Source organism: Cervus canadensis, chromosome 24 (assembly GCF_019320065.1).
Source record: "Cervus canadensis isolate Bull #8, Minnesota chromosome 24, ASM1932006v1, whole genome shotgun sequence".
NCBI lineage: Eukaryota > Metazoa > Chordata > Mammalia > Artiodactyla > Cervidae > Cervus > Cervus canadensis.
In genome coordinates, this window is record NC_057409.1 from 3697289 (window position 1) to 3715416 (window position 18128).

Sequence of the window (18128 nt, forward strand, 5' to 3'; positions counted from 1 at the left end):
TGACAAATATTTATTGAACATCTACTGTACCCCATAATATCCTTTGGGAGGCAGATAGAGCCAAGAAACAAGCTGAAAATTCTTGCCCTCACTGGAAGTTATACGTCATCTAGAGAGTCGGGGGGACACGTTAAACAAATACAGAAGCAGAAGACACAGTCTATCCGAGGGTGATGACTGCAAAGGAGAAAACAAACAAGAAGAGAGAGCTGGGAAGTGTTGAGCGGCTGCTCTTAAAAGTGTGAGTGACTCAGGTTCTGGAGATGGAGCGACCACAGGCAGTGTCTCAAGTTCAAGGACTGCGTGGCAATGGGAGGCTGAGCTGGAGAGGCAGCGGCGGCTCCTGAGATGTGGGGTTTGGAGGATGGAAGCCTGAGAAGCTGCGTGCATGGTTCCCACAAGTGCTGAAGTCCCCCTGGGCAATGGCAGGGCTTGGGGAGCAGGGAAGCCAGGAGCCAGGGGCCGAGTGTTTGCTAAAAGGAGGGCGTGGTTGGAGCCTTGAAGATGGCAAGCAACATAGAGCGGAGTAGGGATGGGGGATGTAGCCGAGAGACGTCAGCCTCCCAACCTAGGGGGTGCAAGGAATAAGCGGCCCCTGCTGGAAGGAGGGAAGCAGGTCCTCGGACAAGGACACAGAGAACGTCTCAAGGAGCCTGCCAGCTGCCAAGTGGTGGGCCATTAGGAGAGGGAGAAGCTGGCTGGGGGTTGGCTCAGGGGCAGGGCAACAGAGCATCCTCTGTGGACCGGCAGATGGTCTGTTCAAAGATGAGCGGGACCGCCATGCTGGCCCGGAGGGTGTATCTGGGCCCCTGACTGATAAGCTCTGGGAGGGAAGCGTAAATGATGGACTTAATTCCAACATCTTCCCTGAGGAGCCGCCCTGGACCTGGTGGTCAGAGGACTTCTCTCCCTCCCCTGGAAAACTGGGAAACTCAGAAATGGCCAGCTTTGCCCTGTGACTATATGTATCGATTGATTCATTCAACAATATTTACTCACCAACTACTAACAGTACAAGCACCTCTCAAGGCACTCGGGACATATCAGTGAGAAACACAGGCCCCAAATCTTTGCCCTCGTGCAGGGGAGACAGATGATAAGCAATAAGCATAATAAACATTTTATATGGAGGATGTTAGTAACACATGCTTTGGGGAAAATAAAACAGCAGGATGAGGGTTTGGAAGTAAAGCTGGGGGAACAAGTTTAAATCCAAGATTAAGAAGAAGGTGTCCTTTGAGCAAAGACTTGAAGGAGGGGGGGGAGCTAGGGGGAAAGCATCCCTAGAAGTGGAAACAGCCTGCGGAAAGCTCTCCCGTGGGAGAAAAGCCATGCGGAGTCACCAGTGGAGAGACAGGAGAGGAAACTGGTGTGGGGCCTGGATCGGGGGTCTTGAGGGGCGTGGAGAGCTGGCAGAGGGGCGAACTCTGGGACCACATGACTGGACCCCTGACTTCTCAGGACCCCTCTGGCTGCTTTACTGGGAATAGACTTCGCTGGGGGACAAGCAGTTCGCAGCAGTGGCAGAGACAAGGAGTCAGGTTGTGAATCTGTTGGCTTGCAGCTTTATTTGGTATCTGTCACCTCCGTTAGTTCGTATCCCACATCGGCCTTGTCCTCCACCATCTGCCCAGCACATAGGTGAGCACTAAAGGTTAGTGTCCCTGGGAGACAGCCCGCATTCATTCGTTCATTTCACTGTACAAATATTTATTGAGTACCTGCTACGTGCTGGGCACTGTGCTGGATACTTTATACATTACTTGGTTTAATCTGCAGGGCAAGTGAGATAGGAACTATTGGCCCTTCCACTCACCTGGGATTTTTTGTTTTTGTTTTTGTTTATTCCCCCCCCTTTTTTTTGGCTGTGCTGCACAGCGTAGGGAACTTCCCCAACCAGGAATAGAACCCACGCCCCCTGTATTGGAAACATGGAGTCTTAACCACAGGACCACCAGGGAAGTTCTCACCTGGTTTTATAAAAGAGGGAATGAACAGCCAGGGATTAAAGTGGCTCCCTCTCTTAGAAACCCTCTTTGCTACCCTCTCTCCACCCACTACTCTCCTCATGGCTCCTCTGAGGTCAAGGGGCCCCTCCCATTCCTTCTGCCAGTCCATTCATTCCCTCAAAGAGGTGTGTGTGTTTTGCACATGAGTTTGGGGTCCCCCAAGGGCATATGGGTTCCAGGGGTGCGTGGGTGGGACTTTCTCCTGGAGGACTCCAGGGGCATCCCTGCGAGAGATGGGGACCAGCGCCAGGAGCGCTGAGCATCATCCCTCCAACCATGCCAGCCTGGGGCTCCAGTGGGCATCACCCAGGAGCGACCTCATGGGGAGGAAGCTACCAGCGCCCCCCAGACGGTGTGAGAAGCCAGGCTCGGCTTCAGGAACAGAGCAGTGTGAATTGGTCCATAGAGTGACAGGGGCTGATCTCAGTGGGTCAGTATGTAACTAGGCATTTACCCTCCTCATCATCTTCCTGATCGGCCAGAGCACCTGTCTTTCCCCCAAACTTTTGGGATGCAGGGTCTGGAAAATGGGCTGGTGAGGTGAGAGGGGAGGGAAAGGGGAATGAATGCAGTGTGGCGTGACTGGGCTGGTTGAGGAGCCCTTGGCAAAACTCCACCCTGAGCATGCGTGCTTCGTCGCCCAGTCACATACGACTCTTTGCAACCCCGTGGACTTGCAGCCCGCCAGGCTCCTCTGTCCAGGGGATTCTCCAGGCAAGAATACTGGAGTGGGTTGCCATGTCCTCCTCCAGGGGGTCTTCCTGACCCAGGGACTGAACCCGAGTCTCCTGTGTCTCCTGCATTGCAGGCGGATTCTTTACCCACGGAGCCCCACCCCAGGATGAACCCAAGCTGAAGTCCAAGTTCCCCACACATCTGGGGGCTGGCTCGCCATCAGCCTTCTGGACAGGAGGGAGCCAGGAAGAGGAGGTGGAGGGAAGGAGTGTGGAGAGCAGGGGACGTGACTCTCTCAGCAAAGGAGCCCCAACATCTGGTTCTGCCCCTGGCTTCACCCTGGGCTTTGAGACAGAAAACTCCCGGGAGATGGCAGCTGGGAATCCAGCCCTCTCTCCTGGCTCCTTATCTGCCTCCTGCTGTCAGTCAGCCTGCTGCACATAAGCCGGGGGGCTGAGAGCTGTCTGGGCTGGAGCCACAGAGAGAACATAATTAAAACGATACTCCTGGGCTGGCAGAGAGGGTGGGAGCACCCGAGGATCCTTGCTTGGGAACACAAGGATGTTAAAGCACAGAGTTCCCTTCTCAAAGAAAAGACAGGGTCATCAGCAGTCACAGAACAGCCTTGCAAATAAACGGCAACAGGCTGCCAGCCTGCTGTGGCTTCGCCTGGCGCATCCATCACCCAGAAGAAGACCCCAAAAGGACCTCAAGTTCGTATTCCACACCCTTTGGTCGGCTTCTCTTCCCGCTCCTACCCCCACCTCTCAAAGGCAGGTGATTGCCTGGGAGGGCCTCAGGAACCTCATAGAGAATCGGCACCCTGCCCTGAAATGAGCTGGGAAGTCACTGGTGTTGGAATGATGACAGCCATCTTTTTGTGGGACTTTTTTGGCTGCGCTGGGTCTTCTTTGCTGCACATGGGCTTTCTCCAGATGCAGCGAGGGCGGGGCTCCTCTTTGATGCAGTCTGCAGGCTTTTCGCTGTGGCGGGTTCTCTAGTGGTGGAGCACGAGCTCTTGAGCAGATGGGCATCAGTAGTTGTGGCCCACGGGCTTAGTTGTTCCCCAGCATGTGGGATCTTCCTGGCCCAGAGATCGAACCTGTGTCCCCGGTGTTGGCAGGCAGGTTCTTAACCTCTGGACCACCAGGGGAGTCCCCAACCATGCTTTTACGTGTTCAATCAGCACTTTGGATACCATGCAAAGCAAAGAATAGACCAGGAGCATGCTCTGCAAAGGGGATGAGACTGCCGCTGCTGAGTCAGTCAGTCGTGTCCGACTCTCTGCAGCCCCATGGACTGTAGCCCGCCAAGCTCCTCTGTCCATGGGATTCTCCAGGCAAGGATACTGGAGTGGGTTGCCATTTCCTTCTCCTAAAGGGGATGATAGACATGAATAACGTAATCTCATGGAGACAGGATGAATCGCGACGGACTCCTGGAAGGGGAGAGGCTAGGCTCTGCAAAGCCTGGCACGGGTGGACCGGCTTCCCTGCAAAGGGGGCCCTGGGTTGACAGCTAAGGGCAGTGGGGGTGGCTGGCTTATTTTGGCTCACGGGGCAAGCCTTCCAGGTAGAGTGTGGCAGGGACAAAGGTTTGAGAGCCCACAGGTCTCATCTGAGGGATGCGGTGGAAGCTGGGAGACCCACAGTGAATCCAGCCAGGTCGCGTGTCTGCAGGCCTCAGTTCCTCTCCTGTGAGGTGAAAACAAAGGAAATAATCACGCCTTCTCTTCCGAGCAGTGTTCGAGCGTCATTGTGGGAAGTGGCTGGGGGAAATGGAGAGAAAGATGCTTTGCTTGCCTGTGGAGGCTAAAGGAGGAGAATTGAGCCGGGCGGCAGGGCGGACCTCTCCCCACTTCTTGCCTTGCCATCTCTAGCAGGTCCTGAAGGCCGAGGAACCCACGAGATGCCAGGTCTGCTGAACCAGATCACAGGGGCGGCCCTGCCCCTCACCGCGTCCGACGTCACCTCCTTCGTCAGCGGTTACGCCCTGGGGCTCACCGCCTCCCTCACCTATGGCAACCTGGAAGCCCAGCCCTTCCAGGGTAAGGGGCCCTGCGGGGGATTCCCCAGGACCACGGGCGTGCTGAATCCCCCGTCCTGACACGCATCTGCCAACTGACATCAGACAAGTCACACCACCTTTCTGAGCTTCAGTTTACCCACCTGCAAAGTAGGAATACCATTTCTGCCCAACAGGTCTTAAAGCCGGTGGCAAGTCAGGTCAGGATTTGAAGCCAGGTTTGGGCTCTGCCCCAGCCCACTGTCCCAGCCCTCTCGATGTCCACAAGTCATGCTCACCTGTCAGATAGTCAGTCCTCCATGTCCCCCAGGGAGTCTCACAAGAGAGGCGTCTGGACTCACTGGAAGCCAGGAGCTCCCAGTGCTCAGCGTGGCTCTCATCCCCGTGACCTTGGGGAAGCCGCCGTCCATCTGGACGCCAGGGTTTGAGGGAGAGGCAGATGAGGTAATGCGTGAGGAAGGGCAGCGTGGAGTGGAAAACAGTCTGCGAACGTGAGCCATCAGTGTGCAACAGTCAGGAGGGTGTACCGGCGTTCCCCTGCGAGAGCTGTTTGTAAATTGCACTCTTGTCGTTGCACCTAAGGAAGGGAGTTACAGGAAGCCTGGCCAGGAAACTCATGTATAAAGGCTAGATATGCTTTGCATCCCTTCTCATCCACAGTGGTGCGTGCCTCCTAACTCCCAAACTTCACGTCTTGGGGCACCCACACTCCAACCTGATCTGAGTGTCTGCAATCCTTTGAGTTCCCAAAAGAAACCTACAGGGGAAACTTTCTTCCCCACAGAAATCTTCTGGGCAGAACAAAGATGCTGTCCCTCTGTTTCAGGAAACCTACAGAGGATGGCTTAACGTGAGACTCACAGGGAACCAAGGAGACTATATTACTGAACAGCTTTAAGACAGTCTTTTGGATTTCCATGTGCAGAAAAACCAGTCCCCCCATTTTATAGATGAGGAGACTGAGGCTCAGAGGGATGGGAAACTGGGATTTATGGAAAACTCGCCATGGTCCTGGCACTGTGCTGCCCCCGGGTTAGTGGGCTGATTAAACGAGATAGGACCTCGATTCTCCGAGCGTGTTCCCTCAGCCACTGGCATCACCCAGAGCTGGTTAGGAACGCAGAATCTCGGGCCCTGCCCCAGAACTACCAAATCAGAATCTGCATTTTAACCAGACCCACCCCCCACCCTGCCAGGTGACTCACGTTTTCTTAAAGTCTGAGGAGCACTGCGCTGAGACATAACGTAGGACGCACCCCACGGGGGAGGGGGCTCAGTGAATGGTGGCTGCTTTTCCCATTTCATAACGACCCTGAGTTTGACTCCATTATCCCCATTTTCAGACGGGGCTCTGAGGTTTAGAGATGCTGAATGTCACCGGACTGGGGAAGGGGGCAGGGCTCGGATTAGAACCCTGATCCTCTTCCTCCAAAGACCAGCTCCTGGGCACCGCGGGTGATAAGACACCACGCGGAGGTGTCTTGTTAGACCCGCACAACAACAGGTCACATAAAAATCCAGATTGCCGCTCTCTCTTGAAAAATCAGAAACCCTGGCCACACCAGTGGAACCAGAAGGATGGGGGACTCTAAAACCTGGGATGAAGGTGGAGGCAAATCTCTGGGGAGGAAGTGGTCAGGACATTTCTCAGAGGCCCAGAGTCCACGGAGGCATCCGCAGGAGCGCCCTCTTCTCCCAAAGGCTCTGCAGAGACCAGACCCGGGCCAGGGCCACTGGGGGGGCAAATCTTGGCACCTGCCCCGCGGTGAGTCCAGTTCCTCCCTAATGAGGGTGGATGAGGCTGCCCGTGTTAGAGGTTCAGTCTCTTCATTCTGTTTTCTGCCCCTTGGGGCTGCGAGGGGTGGGGCAGGTGGGCAGAGTACTGGGTGGTCGTGGTGAGCTTGCCAGAGGAAGAGATGGCTGGGACGGGGGAGAAACTGTCCCTTGAGCTACCCCACCACCGAGGCAGAGCCTGCCACCCTACGCATCCTGTCCAGCCCTCGAGCCGGGGGCCCAGCCCGAGTCCCTTCGGGGGCGCTCTCAGTGGCAGTGAACGCTATGGGGCACTCAAACGGAGACCAAGGGCTCTGGTTCCGTCCCCGGGGGTGGGCATGCCGAGCAGCGCTGGGTCGCCCCGTGACGCCGGGCCCCGCTCTGCCAGGACTCTTCGTGTACCCGCTGGATGAGTACACCACGGTGATCGGCTTTGAGGCGGTCATCGCGGACCGTGTCGTGACGGTACAGATCAAGGACAAAGCCAAAATAGAGGGTGGCCACTTTGAGGCTACCGGCATTCGAGCTGCGACTGTCACAGGTAAGAGGGCTGGAGGGGCTGTGGCAGGACCTGGGCGTGGCTGGAGTCTCGGGCAGACCGAAAGGGGAGCAGTGGGATCGGGTAGAGAGAGCACTGTGCTAAGAGTCGGGAATCCTGTGTGACCGTGGCCCAGTAATTAACGTCTCTGAACGTCACCTTACTGTCTGTAAAACAGGTGGTTGTTTCTCCTCTCACTTGGAAAGAGTGGTAAGGGTCAAAGGAGGCAACCAAAAGGGTTTTTAGGACATCTCTAAAAACCAGAAAAGCATATCCTTTAAGCTTAGAGGTTGTGGAGTGAGTCATACCAAGATTTGATTGCCGGTCCTGTGGCTTGCAAGCTTATACAAGAAGTGAAGCCTTGCTTTGTAGAATGTAACTAATAATCCATCAAAATCTCCACAAAGAGCGCGCAGGACGCTCATCACTGTCGCTGGTGCAGAGTCAGCACTCACACAATGGCTATATGGGTTCCTGCTATGGAGGACACTGAGGCTCAGAGAGGGTGAGTGACCAGCCCAAGGTCACAGAGCATGTTAGTGGCAGAGCCAAGAATTGAGTCCAGATATAAGAGACTCTCACCATTGGATCTGTGATGGAAATGAAGTTTGTTCACCTGATCATCGATGTTCAAGAACCTTTGAACACCCATGCTGTGTAAGATGCAAAGTTGCCCCCCAGGAGTTTAGGACTTATCCCAGCCTGGGAGAACAGCTAGGGCATGCCAGGGAGTGACTATGAAAGGAAGTTGAAAGTGGCTGTGCCAAAAACGGTCCAGATAATGTCAGAGGAGGAAAAGAAGGCACCACGTGGGACAAGGGAGATTGGATGGGTGGGTGAGATGGGCTAAGAAATAACGAGGGATGGGCCTTTCAGATAGAAAGAAACAGCACGGATTCTGGGGGAGGTGAGATGCTCCAGTGTAAATCCTGGGGGGACATAGAGTCTGAGGATGGAGCTGTGACCCTCCATCGGGGGCTAGTGGGTCCCAGCCCCCCACTCCCGGCAGGGCACAGTGCAAAGTACTCAGGCCTGGCGTCAGGCCCACGTAGGTTCAGATCCTGGTTCAATAAATTAGTTATTTGTAAAATAACTTGTACTCATTGTGCCCCCATGCTGAGCTTGTTTTCCATCAGCGCACAAGCTCCTCTAACCTAACACACAGCAAGCTTAGAGGGGGTGAGAGAGGTGCCCATGACCCCTGCCTCCAAGCCTGGCACGTAGGAACCATTCTGCAAACGTTCCATTATCCCAGGAAAGGTGGCTCTGGACGAGGATTTGGAGCGGATCCTCTTTGTGGTCAACCTGGGGACCATCGCCCCGATGGAGAACGTCACCGTGTTCGTCAGCACCTCCTCGGAGCTCCCGACGCTGCCCAGCGGGGCTGTGCGGGTCCTCCTGCCTGCTGTCTGTGCCCCAACCGTGCCCCAGTTCTGCACGGACAGCACCGGCGCCCCCAGCCGGCAGGTCCACGGGTGAGGAGCCCCGGCCAGACAGGCCAGGGCCGTGGGGTTGGGGGGTCGAGGTGGGGGAGATAGAGGTGGGTGGTGATGCTAAGCGCTGTAGCTGCCCCTCCCCTGCTCACTTTTAGAGCGCCTAAGACTCTCCCTGGGACATCCCTGGTGGTCCAGGGCTTATACTCCGAGCTTCCAACGCAGGGGGCATGGGTTCGATCCCTGGTTGGGAAACTACGATTCCATAAGCCATGCAGTGCAGACAAGGGGGAAAAAAAAAATAAGAATCTCCCTGAAATGCCTGATGTTGATACTGATCAGAAGCATTGGAACTGGGATCAGAATATCCAGGCTTTATACTTTAATGCACTCAAGAGGCATTTTCGGAGCACATACTGTGTGCTAGTGGAGAAGGAAATGGCAACCCAACCCACTCCAGTATTCTCGCTTGGAGAGTCCCACGGACAGAGGAGACTGGCGGGCTATAGGCCATGGGGTCGCAAAGCATCAGACACGACTGACGCGACTTAGCACACGCTATGTGCTAGACACTGGGGTGGGTGTTAGGAACACAGAAGGGACAAATGCACACGGTTCCTGCCTTTTCGGAACTTGGTGGAAGAGATCGTTGTCCAACCGATAACACAACTAATGTGAACTGTTTGTGAACTTTGCATGCATAATTAATTATGTGGAAGTGCAGTGGAAGAGACGTCTATTGGCTAAGAATACAAGAGAGGGACCAAAACCCTGGGGTCCAGGGGCAAGGTCAGTCTTCTCTGAGGAGTGATGTTTCAGCCGAGGGCTGAGCCAGGAGGCAGATGGATGAGGCACAGAGAGAAACATTCCTATAGGTGGAAACGGCAGGGGCAAAGGCCCCGAGGCAGCAAGGACGGGGCCCCAGAGAGGAAGTGGCCTGAGATGAGGCTGCAGAGATACAGGACACCCTGTGGCCCTGGCCAACTCTGGCTTTCTCCCCAGAGCAATAAGGGCTCATTAACAAGGGTTTTCAGCAGGGTCGGGTAGGTCATTCCAGGAGAGTTTCTCTGTACTCTCCCTGGGGGTGGGGAGGAGGGAAAAGGGGGTCACAGCCTGAGGCACCTGCAGCTGAAATCAGGGATCCTCCTATCTCCCCACCTGTGGACCCAGGGGGACCAGCGTTTCCTCCACAGGGAGAGAGGATGCCAGGTTTAAGAGGCCTGCTGCATACGGGAGGTGTCTTTTGATGCATCTTATCATTTGGTCTCCCCTGTTGGCTCAGCGGTAAAGAATCCGCCTGCCAGTGCAGGAAACGTGGGTTCAATCCCTGGGTCAGGAAGATCCTCTGGAGGAGGAAATGGCAACCCACTCCAGTATTCTTGCCTGGGAAATCTCATGGACAGAGGAGCCTGGTGGGTTACAGTCCATGGGGTTGCAAAGAGTCAGACATGATTTAGTGACTAAACAACAAACTCCTTAACTCCCCCTCCCCTACTCTCGTCCTGAATCTTGGAGCCAAGTTGAAATCTAGGAAGATGTAAACATTGTACATATCCAGGAGTTTCATACACATACCCTGTCGGGCTCTGGGGACAGCCGAGAGCACATGCCCACTGGGTCACAGAGGACAAGGTCAACAGACCCCAAGACACCGCAGGTTAAAGGGATGATCTATTGCCAGGCTGGCGGGGAGGGGTTACTGCAGCCTCGCATAAGGGGCCAGCCTGGAGGGCACTCCTCAGTCATTCCACAAATAGCAATTAAACACTTACCATGGGACAGGACCAAGCTCACGTGGGCCAGGCACTATTCTGGGTGCTGGGAACACAGCAGTGAACCAGAGAGGCTCGGTCCCTGCCCTAATGGAGCTAGTATTCTAATGGAGGAGGCAGACCATAAAGAAATAAGCCCATAAATACGTCACATGTTAGGTGATGAGTTCTATGGAGATAAACGTTATTGAGGCTGGAGAGGGACAGGATGGGGTGGGTGCTGGTTAGAAGAGACAGGGGTTCGGCACCATCTGAGAGCTGGACCATAAAGAAGGCTGAGCGCTGAGGAATTGATGCTTTTGATCTGTGGTGTTGGAGAAGACTCTTGAGAGTCCCTTGGACTGCAAGGAGATCCAACCAGTCCATCCTAAAGGAGATCAGTCCTGGGTGTTCATTGGAAGGACTGATGTTGAAGCTGAAACTCCAACATTTTGGCCACCTCATGCGAAGAGCTAACTCATTTGAAAAGACCCTGATGCTGAGAAAGATTAAAGGCAGGAGGAGAGGGGAAGACAGAGGATGAGATGGTTGGACAGCATCACTGACTTGATGGACATGCGTTTGAGCAAGCTCCAGGAGTTGGTGATGGACAGGGAAGCCTGGCGTGCTGCAGCCCATGAGGTCACAAAGAGTCAGACACGACTGAAAGACTGAACTGAACTGAGGCAACATCTGAGGCCTGATCTGAATGAAGAGAGCAAGCCATGGAAATCATCTGGAGGAAGAACATTCTGAGCAGGGAGTAGAGTGGGCAGGAAGTGCAAAGGCCCTGAGGCAGTGCCAGGCTTGATGTGTTTGAAGAGCAGCAGGAAGGCTCGTATGAACATAGCAAATGGGGGAGGAAGGCTGGAATCAGACCACGGAGGGCCTCGAAATCTAGAGTGAGGACACTTGTCGGCGCAGCAGAGAAGCTGGTGGCACCAGCCAGGCTCAGGCCAGTGAACACCAGCTCGTGTGTCATCTTTGTAAACGCTGCCATGGTGCATTTGTAAATGCAAAATACTTCGTAAATGCAAGCCTGGTACATCTGAGAGGCAAGACCTAGCAGAGCTGGGGACATTCAGACCTCAGTGAGTCAAGGAACAAGAGGCTTGGGAGGAGTGCCCAGTTCCCCTGAGGCGGCCCTGATAAATTTTTGATTCCTGCCCATTCCAGCAGGAAAGAGCTAACCGAGACACCCTTGGGACTGCAGGGGATGCAAACACCTGCCTGCATCAAATTCCGGTGAAAAAGTGGCTTAGACAGAGGACACGAGAAAAAATAAGAGAGATAGACCATACCAAACGTTAGTGAGGATGAGGAGAGAAAGAAACTCTCATTCACCGCTGGGGGAAGTGAACACTGGCCAGCCACGTTGCAAAGCAATCTGGCGACACTTGATGTGTGCCCTTTGACCCAGGGATCCCAGAGAAATCCTTCCAAAGGCCCAAAAAGGGAACACAGATGAGGATCTTCATGGGGGTGGCCTGCGGATGCAGGGGTGTGGAGGCAGGAAGAAAGCAGGGGTGTGGAGGCAGGAAGAAAGCAGGACAGTATAACAGAGGCCCTCAGGCCGTACCATTGTTGTTATTGTTGTTTAGTCGCTAAGTCATGTCTGACTTTTTGCAACCCCATGGACTGTAGCCTGCCAGACTCCTGTGTCCGTGGGATTTCCCGGGCAAGAATACTAGAGCGGGTTGCCATTTCCTCCTCCAGGGCATGTTCCCCACCCAGGGATCGAACCGAGTCTCCTGCATCGGCAGTCAAATTCTTTACCAATGAGCCACCAGGGGAACAAGCTGAACCACAGCAGCAGCAGAGAAGGTTTTCAGACCCTTAAAATGCAGCGTTGGGTGAAAAAAAGGGAAGCAGCTGAATGAGATTCCTAACACAATGCCATCTTTTCAACCAAATGTCAGGATGTCTCTTACAACGCTACGTGCATTTTTAGAACACAAAGCAAAAACCTCAGGGGGCAAGGCCGTGGAGGGGAGGGAAATAGAGCGGGATGAGGGACAGGTGAGGGACAGACAGAGGGCCAGCGACAGCGAGTGGGCAGCAGATGACACTTTGCTGAGCACTCACGGGAGAAAGCTGTGCCGTTATGATCCCTATTCAACGAGAAAACCAGGACTCAGAGGAGCAGTGTCTCAGGCAAGGGTCCCCAGCTCCCAGAGACAGAGCAGGGAGTCCTGATGTGATGCAACGTTATGCAAACCGTCCCCCGGCCGAGTCCGAGAGACCCGGGTGAAGATGTACGCTCTGCCAAGTGCGCGTGTGGGAACTGAAGCCAGTGCTCCCATCTTGCTGAGTCTCCTCCCCCCTCCCCTCCTCCCGGCCCCCTTCCCAGCAGAGACAAGCACTGCTTTGGCAGCCGGGCCCTGGACTCCTGGAACAGACTGTGCCTGTCGACGCTCCTGGACACCGACGTGTCCAACCCCATGGAATACGAGTTCAACTTCCAGCTGGAGATTCGTGGGCCCTGCCTGCTCGCAGGTGAGAGCAGCTGCCTAGACCCTGATGGGGCTGGAAAGAAGATTCGAGGTCCCGGGGTGGGGAGAGGAAGGGAGCGAGAGAAAGTTGGCCGGCCCAGGCGGACAACAGCCTGTGGCCAACCTACAGCCCAACAGGACTCTTTCCCAAGGACAGATTTTAAGACTGTGCCCACCAATGCCCCCCACCAATGGCTTCCCTGGGGAAATGTCCACAAGGGCCTAGCAATCCGAAGTCTGAGGTTGGAGGTCCAAGGTCCTCTCCGGGAGGCCACAGCCACAGAGATGTTTCTCCGGCCCTCCCCTGGGGTGGGGGTGAGGGGTCCTCCTGCTCAGTGGGGTAACTTTCCAAATCCAGCCACCTAGATCCCACCCCGGAGCTTCTGATGATGACACCGGTGTGGGGTGAGAGGCCCTGGCACCGGAACCATTGCAAAGCTCCCAGTGACTCTAATAGGAGCCAGAGTCGGGCACCGCTGTTCTGACAGTCCCCGTCCGCCTCCCAGTCAAGGCTTCAAAAGAATGTGATTTCGTCCATGAGTGTTCTCCCAGAGCAAGCGACATCCCAACACGAGAGGCGTTGATGGAGTGCACATCCCAGCACGTGAGGCGTTGAGGAGGGCCGTCTGATGGAGCGGGGAGCTCCTTTTGTCTCTGTCCCCTAAGAGGAAGCCACCCATTTAACCCCCACTGGGTCCCGGAGTCAGGGCAGGAGGGGCTATCCGACCGTGTCTTGATAAACTCCCATTTTGCAGATGGGGAAACTGAGAAGGGCTGTCCACAGTTTTGCACACCAGCAGGTCAGGAGCCCCTGATGGGGCTGGAGTGGCAGTCATCTCCGGCCTGGGTCTCCAGGTCCCCCACCAAGCCCCTCTTTCTCTGGGGACCCCTGAACCTATCCCACCTTTCTGTGTCACTCAGGGGTAGAGAGTCCCACCCACGAGATCCGAGCTGACGCCGCCCCGTCCGCAAGCTCGGCCGAGAGCATCATCGTCACCCTGGCCAACAGGCACACCTTCGACCGGCCCGTGGAGATCCTCATCCACCCCAGCGGTACTGTGTCCCCGGCAGGGCCCCTGGGGCTGCCGGTGGGAGGGAGGAGGTGCTGGTCCCAGGGCACACAGACAGCTGCCACCCCCGCTGCCCCGTGGCCAGGGACAGGGTAGGCTACGTGGCAGAGGAGAGGAGGCCAACAACTTGCTTCCGTGTAAACGTGGCTCTAGTTGGCAGAGTTGAGTGTCTCCTGCCCCATTTCAGCTCCTGAGGCCCCACTGTCTCACCCACCCATTGGTGCACTTTGCTCTCAGGCCAGCTGAACACCTAAGCTTAGTGAGACCCCAACAGTTCTGAACCCCAGAGAGCAACTCTTTTTTCTCTTTAAGAATTCATAGACTGTCAAGATGCAAAAAGATCAGAGCCCAGGATCACTCCCATTTTACAGATGGGTAAAGTCCAGTCACGCACTCTCCTGCCTCCCAGATCAGGAGTCTTTTCATGGCCCCACATGCCTCAAATGGCCACGGATCCCATCCCCCTCTTCCAACTGGGAGCTCTCCCCACAGTGAAGATCCACCCCTCCACCAAGGTCCCCCGCATTGCCCTCACGCTCCGACAGTGCTGTCTCGTCTCTGCAGAGCCCCACATGCCACATGTCCTGATGGAGAAAGGGGACATGACCCTGGGGGAGTTCGACCAGCACCTGAAGGGAAGAGCAGATTTCATCAAAGGGATGAAGAAGGACAGCAGTGCAGAGCGAAAGGTGAGGGTGACTGAGCAACGTCAGCGGTGGCAGAACTAGGGTGGCTCTGGGCACTGGTCCTCGCTGGACCAGTGAGAAGCCTGAGCCCAGGGGTGGGGTGGGGGGACTCGCCTGAGGTCACACAGCAAGCTGATGATCCCGCCTCCTGAGAGGTCACCTGCTCCTAGAGCCATCCAGGTGCCTGAAAGTATGAAAGTGAAAGTTGCTCAGTCATGTCCAACCCTGTGCAACCCGTTGGACTATACAGACCATGGGATTCTCTGGGCCAGAATACTGGAGTGGGTAGCCTTTCCCTCTCCAGCGGATCTTCCCAACCCAGGGATCAAACTCAGGTCTTCCGCATGGCAGGTGGATTCTTTACCAGCTGAGCCACCAGGAAGGCCCAAGAATACTGGAGTGGGTAGCCCATCCTTTCTCCAGCGGATCTTCCCAACCCAGGAATTGAACCGGGGTCTCCTGCACTGCAGGTGGATTCTTTACCAACTGAGCTCTCAGGGAAGCCCATCAAGTTTCCTAAGCTAGGAAAGTTCTAGGCTGTTGGCAAAAATGACCTTGGTCTTCTTCAGGATAGTCTGCCCCTAAAAGGCACCAAGGGCCCTCTGGCTAGGTGCCCTCCCAGCTCCATCTCTACTCCTGGGTCTCTTGATTTGCCTTCCTCTGGGATCATTGCTTGCTATTAGGTAAAGAATAAAGGCAGAGCTGGGGAAGCCAGGGAAACCCTCTCCCTCTGCCCACCCCTACCCCATGAAGTTAATGGATAAGGGGGTCCTCAGCAGGGGCTGGGAGTGGGGAAGGGGGTAAGAGCATGCTGAGCCTCAGCCACAAGCCACCCCCGCAGTCTCCCTCCTGCTGAGGTCACTGCACAGCGCCCTGGGTCCTGAGTGCCAAGGTAGGCTCAAGAATCAGGGCACACTGCTTTTTGTCATCTCCCTTTTTAGATGAGAAAACTGCGGCTTAGCACCCACAATAACGGGTGAGCTGGGAAAAGGGAGTTTGGCTTTCGTGACACTGAGGCAAAGGACTTTGCCCCGCTCATGTGGGGCGGTTGCACTGAATTTAAGGGCCCCTCTGGCCCCTGCTGGTCTGACGGGCAGAGGACGGTGGAGAGGAACAGACAGGAATGCAGAGAAAACCTACAGCTGATATCCTTCCCTTTGGTAGAGCTCCCACCCGAAGGCCCCTGCTTGGCGGGAGGTGGGGGAGACGGTGAAGGGAAGGTATAGAAGGCTCAGGGCCCACCCGTACCTTGGAGACCCTGCTGGAAACATCTGCCCTCCCAGAGGTGCCCCCAGGTGAGTCAGTTGGGAGAAGAGGCTGGAGCCGGGTTCTCAAGAGTAGGGGTGGCCATGCCGGGGTGCCACTGGGCTCCGAGAACCGCAGCGTGCAGGCAGAGGGGGTCGGCAGTGAGCCTGCCTGCCTGCCTGCCTGCCAAGCCTCAAATCAATTAGCTCTGGGACCGCCGGAGCAAATGAGAATTAATTTGCCACCTTGGGTTGGTTATGCAAATACCCTGTATTCTCATGAGCTTCAGGGATGACAGCCATCAACCCGCAGCTGCTAAGAAGTGATGAGTTTATTGTAATTGGATAATGGCAGCTCAAGGAGACAGCAGAGAATCCTGAGCCCGAGGCTCCCACCCCGACCCCCCAAGAGGCAAAAATCAGGCTCCTGTCACTGACGTGGCCGTTGCTGCCTCAGGCTCTGTCATCTAGAGAGCCCTGTCGCGGGCAGTAGCTTTTGGCGAAGGACCTCCCTGTGGGAGGGAGGACCTGATCCCTCACCAGGGAGGCAGGGGAGCACCCAGAGGCATCAATCAGGAAGAGCTGGGTGGGCTGAGCTGTCAAAAACTGTGATTTAACAAAGTGGGGGCAAATGACACAGAGGGAGACACAGATGGAAATGCAGAGAGAAGCAGAGACAAAAGAGAGAGAGACAGACAAAAAAAAAAAAATGATGTACACAGGTCAGTAGCAGACAGAAAAGCCCACAGAGATTCATCTTCTCATTTATTCATTCAACAAACAGTAAGTGCCCAGCAAGCATCAGGCTCTGTTCTAGGCACGGGGAAGACTGAAAATGTCACATCCTTTCCTCCTGGTGCTTACGTTCTAGCACAGGGAAACAGACAAGAAGCAAGCATATGAGCAAGATCAGTCGAGCAAGGGCTAGGGACTGTGAAAGACCTAAAACAGGATGATAGGATAATGAGTGATGAGTCCTGGGAGCTGTTTTGCCAAGTGTTTAGAGGAAGCTTATCTCAGGATGAGACCTGGTGGATTATGAAACCCTGGAAGAATGTGCAAAGAACTGGAGGCAGAATAATGGTGATGTGCTTGGAAGACAGAAATGTGCCGCCTGTGGCCTGAAGTGTGGGGCAAACACGAGGTGGACAGGTAGGCAGGGGTCAACCCATAAGGGGCTTCATGAGCCCTGGCATGGGTATGAGAGGACACTGTCGCTTAAGCAAGAGAATAACAAGAATGATCACACCGCCTGCTCTGTATAAAATAGACCACAGGGAGAGAAAAGGAGAGGAAAGAGGCCAGGAAGGGGCTATTGCACAGGTCCAGGCAAAGGTCCTGAAAAAAGAAAGTGAAGTGAAAGTATTAGTCACTCAGTCGTGTCTGACTCTCTGCAGCCTCATGGACTGTAGTCTGCCAGGCTCCTCTGTCCATGGGATTTCCCAGGCAAGAGTACTGGAGTGGGTTACCATTCCCTTCTCCAGGGGATCTTCCCGACCCAGGAATCAGACCCAAGTCTCCTGGATTGCAGGTGGATTCTTTACCATCTGAACCACCAGGAAAACCCAACTTGGGTGTTTACAGTGGGGACAGAGAAGAGGACACGTTCAGAAGGTATTTGAGCTACAGAGCTGGCGGTCCTCTCCTGAGGGAGTAGATACTGATAGGATGCAGAAGAGGGAGGAGTCAAGGATGACTGCTGGGTCTTTGCTTTAAACACCTGGGTGGATGGTGATGTCACCTGTTGAACTGAGGAAGGGACCCAGACAGACTGAGAAATAGACAGAGAGAGACATGTACACACAGCGACAGTCAGAGACAGACACAGAGAAAGATGGGGTGGTGAGACAGGGTGGTAGAGAGGATGGAGAAAAAGAGATTTGGTGCAGAGATGACTGCAAGAGTCAAAGACAGTTCAGTAGCAGCAGGACAAGGCCAGTTAAGAGAATCCATGAAAAGATACAGAATTGTGGTGGTGTCCTTCTTTTAATGTTTCCTGAGCCCATCTTTATACAGAGCTCTATGTGGAGCCCTGGAGATGCAAGAGACTCAGGCAGGGTCTGCCTGCAAGTAGCCCCCAAACTAGAGGGGAGACAGAGAGATGAGCAAAAAAACTCGCAGTGTGAGAAATGCCTGGGTCCCCACGGCAAGTAGCAAGAGTGGCGATGGTTGCTGTTTGGCAACAGTTGCTCTGCTCGGCGGCGCCCTACAGGTGCTGCATTTAGTCCATACAGCCCGGTGAGGTATGTACTCTTGTCCTCGTTCCATGGACAAGGAAACTAGGTAATTAAGTCCATGTAAGATGGGGGCAGGATTTCCAAAGAGGTAAAGCTTGACATGTGAGTAGGAAGTTTATCAGTGGGAGAGAATCGGTAAACCAGAGAAGCCAAGTTCACAGCCAAGGTGAGCCCGAGAGTGGCTCATCCCTGCAT

The 18128-nt window shown here is 54.8% G+C and overlaps 1 protein-coding gene across 1 annotated transcript in view; it reads left to right on the forward strand.

Moving 5' to 3' along the window:
* Positions 1-18128, forward strand: part of VWA5B1 (von Willebrand factor A domain containing 5B1) — a 68313-nt gene that overhangs the window by 14706 nt on the left and 35479 nt on the right. The window contains exons 2-7 of the mRNA XM_043445866.1: positions 4567-4731; positions 6871-7023; positions 8276-8495; positions 12555-12700; positions 13618-13749; positions 14331-14455. Coding sequence (XP_043301801.1) covers positions 4593-4731; positions 6871-7023; positions 8276-8495; positions 12555-12700; positions 13618-13749; positions 14331-14455 — 915 coding nt within the window. The 5' untranslated portion in view covers positions 4567-4592. The remainder of the gene's footprint in view (positions 1-4566; positions 4732-6870; positions 7024-8275; positions 8496-12554; positions 12701-13617; positions 13750-14330; positions 14456-18128) is intronic.